Source organism: Penaeus vannamei, chromosome 17 (assembly GCF_042767895.1).
Source record: "Penaeus vannamei isolate JL-2024 chromosome 17, ASM4276789v1, whole genome shotgun sequence".
Taxonomy (NCBI): domain Eukaryota; kingdom Metazoa; phylum Arthropoda; class Malacostraca; order Decapoda; family Penaeidae; genus Penaeus; species Penaeus vannamei.
The window spans coordinates 12,324,473-12,326,972 of record NC_091565.1 but is presented as its reverse complement, the minus strand read 5'-3'; the positions used below and the strand labels follow the sequence as shown (position 1 = coordinate 12,326,972).

The 2,500-nt window shown below is 33.1% G+C and overlaps 1 protein-coding gene across 1 annotated transcript in view; it reads left to right on the top strand.

Annotated features, from left to right (window-relative positions):
* Positions 1-2,500, top strand: part of LOC113810821 (titin) — a 40,496-nt gene that overhangs the window by 23,964 nt on the left and 14,032 nt on the right. The window contains exons 8-9 of the mRNA XM_070132441.1: positions 261-377; positions 2,125-2,202. Of these exons, the coding sequence (XP_069988542.1) occupies positions 261-377; positions 2,125-2,202 (195 nt within the window). The remainder of the gene's footprint in view (positions 1-260; positions 378-2,124; positions 2,203-2,500) is intronic.

Genomic DNA, 2,500 nt, shown 5'->3' with positions numbered 1-2,500 from the left:
GTAAAGACAATTAATAAACTAAACTCATAATGGGCATGGCATATAGGTACATGCCATCCCCGGCAGCATCAGGTTAATTCTTTACAAGTAGATGTAGTGTTTTAGGTAAAGCTATTTTGATAACAGATTTGAAGTTGGAAAATATAATATTTTGTTATTGCCAATATTAGCAATTACAGTTGATTGAAGTGATATTGGTAATTGTTTTATGTAAAATTATTTATGATATAATTGTGTTAAAGAATCACCCAAACTTTCAGAAATTGTCCAGAGAGGCACCAATGTTGGAGGCCTTGAACCGCATTGATCGCGAAAATCGTTTGCTGAATGAGGAAAACAAATCGCTTCATGAGCAAATATGTAAAGGACGTAAAGAGGTAATTATTTTGATGTGTTTTTGTTGCTAGTTTCTGCTTCATGATTTTGGGCTCTCAGATCCAACCCATTTCATACAGGACAAATCAAAATATTCCCATTAGTGAAACAGTATCAAAATATATATGGATATATATACCTAATCATTATTTCCTCTCAGAAATTTTCTTGGACAAGAAAATTATTGAGAGGAAATAATGATTAGGTATATATATCCATATATATTTTGATATTGTTTAATTAGATAGGTAAGTTTTGATCTGTCCTGTAAGAACTGGGTTGGATCTGAGTGCCCAAAATCTGGGCATTAGGCTTACTAGAGTGACAACTCTCTTTGGTGTGTGGCATGCAGGCCCTCTGCTCATAAACACATATGTGCGATGTTAAGACTCCTGTTTCCCCTTTGCAAACTTCTTATTTCTTTTCCTGTATAAGTATTTGTTGTTTCTTTGCCATTTTCTGAGGTATATATTTGTCATTTTATATGCTCATCAAGATGATGATTGACTGGATTCCTTGCTCAGACTCTGTTATGTCTCTCTAGGTAGTCTAGAAATCTGTGGATTAATAATATAAATAAATAACATTTTGTTATTTGTCATTTAAAAAATATTTTTCAACTATTCAATTTTATGTAACGCCCTCCGCTGCTGGTCATGACAGGCATAAATAGAATCCTGTGGAAATAGTGTCCTCCCTGGAGCCATTGTTCATGGATGGTACATTCTACCCTCATGTATGGATGGTAATGATTCCCACTGAGTCTAATCTTCCTCCAAGAGCTTTGAGTACTCATCAACCCAGCCTTCAGCTAAATTTTTTACAGAGCACATTCCTGTCACCCTGGTCCCTAACTAAATTCTTGTGAGGGCATATTCCAGTCGCCCAACACACCCAGATTTTTCATGGTATGGATCCAATGGGTTAACATTAGATTAGACAACCAGTGCTTTTCTTAGAGCAAATTATTGGTATCTCAGTACAAAGGAGAATTATCATAAAAAAATTGTCTGTATTGATGATATCCAATTTGAGTATGCTTATGAAATATTTAGGTTTAGGAATTGAAATTGAGTTTTAATGTTTTATTTTTAGTGAAGATTATTTTTATAACTTAAAAGGGGTCCATGCTTGGAATGTTGAAGAATGCAGCACAACAAGGGAGTGCTAATTGTATCCAGCATTCCCTAGCTTGCATTTGTGTTGCATGTGTTTCTGTTTCCCTTGCTAAATGTATTTTATTTCATATGCACTTTTTTATTATTTATCTGACCCATACATTCTTTGTGAAATTTGTAACAGTGCATGTTAACCCTTTCAGCCAGATATTGGAAAACTTACCATATAGATATTGAAAAATTTCAGGCCCTCATTAAGTGAACCAGTCTAATTTTATACATGTTTATTTATGTTACCACATTATATGATTTATGTGCATTCAAAGCCTAAATCAGTGGTTTGTATCTTTTAGTTCAAACTAATTCAGTGCTACAATAAGACTTTCTGATGCCCTTTTTTATCTACAAATTTCCATGGCTGTGGGTTTAACATCATGGTATATCTCCTACCCCATTTATTTTGTGTTATATTCTTATTGTACATCACTACTTAGGGGATAGGGTTCCTATACCTGCACTGTTAGAACATACAAGAGATATCCATGGATTGAAAGAGAGAAAAGAATTATGTCAGGGTACACATTATTGTTTTATTTTGCTTTTCTTTTAACTTATGTTTGCATGACTACAGTTGGAGGAAGTGGCATTCAGACTTTCCCACTCCAGTGGAGATATGACTGAACTAAACTCTGAACTTGAGCTTGTTAAGGTGAGTCAGTTTTTTTCTTATTTATTTCTTTTTATTGATATATCTTAAATTGTTTTATCTTTAATGTGAGAAATTTCTTGTTTTATGTGTTTTAGTATGATATAGAAGACTCTCATTAAAAAAAATAAAAATAAAGAGTCTGCATTTCCAAATTAGGATGATGTTGACAGAAATACAGCCACAGGTAAAATTTAGTAGTTGGGATCAGTCAGTGTCTATCAACATAATTTTGTTTAGAAGATTTTAGATATTTTTTCATAACTCTTTTCTCATATATGGGTTTATGATATGTCTGTTT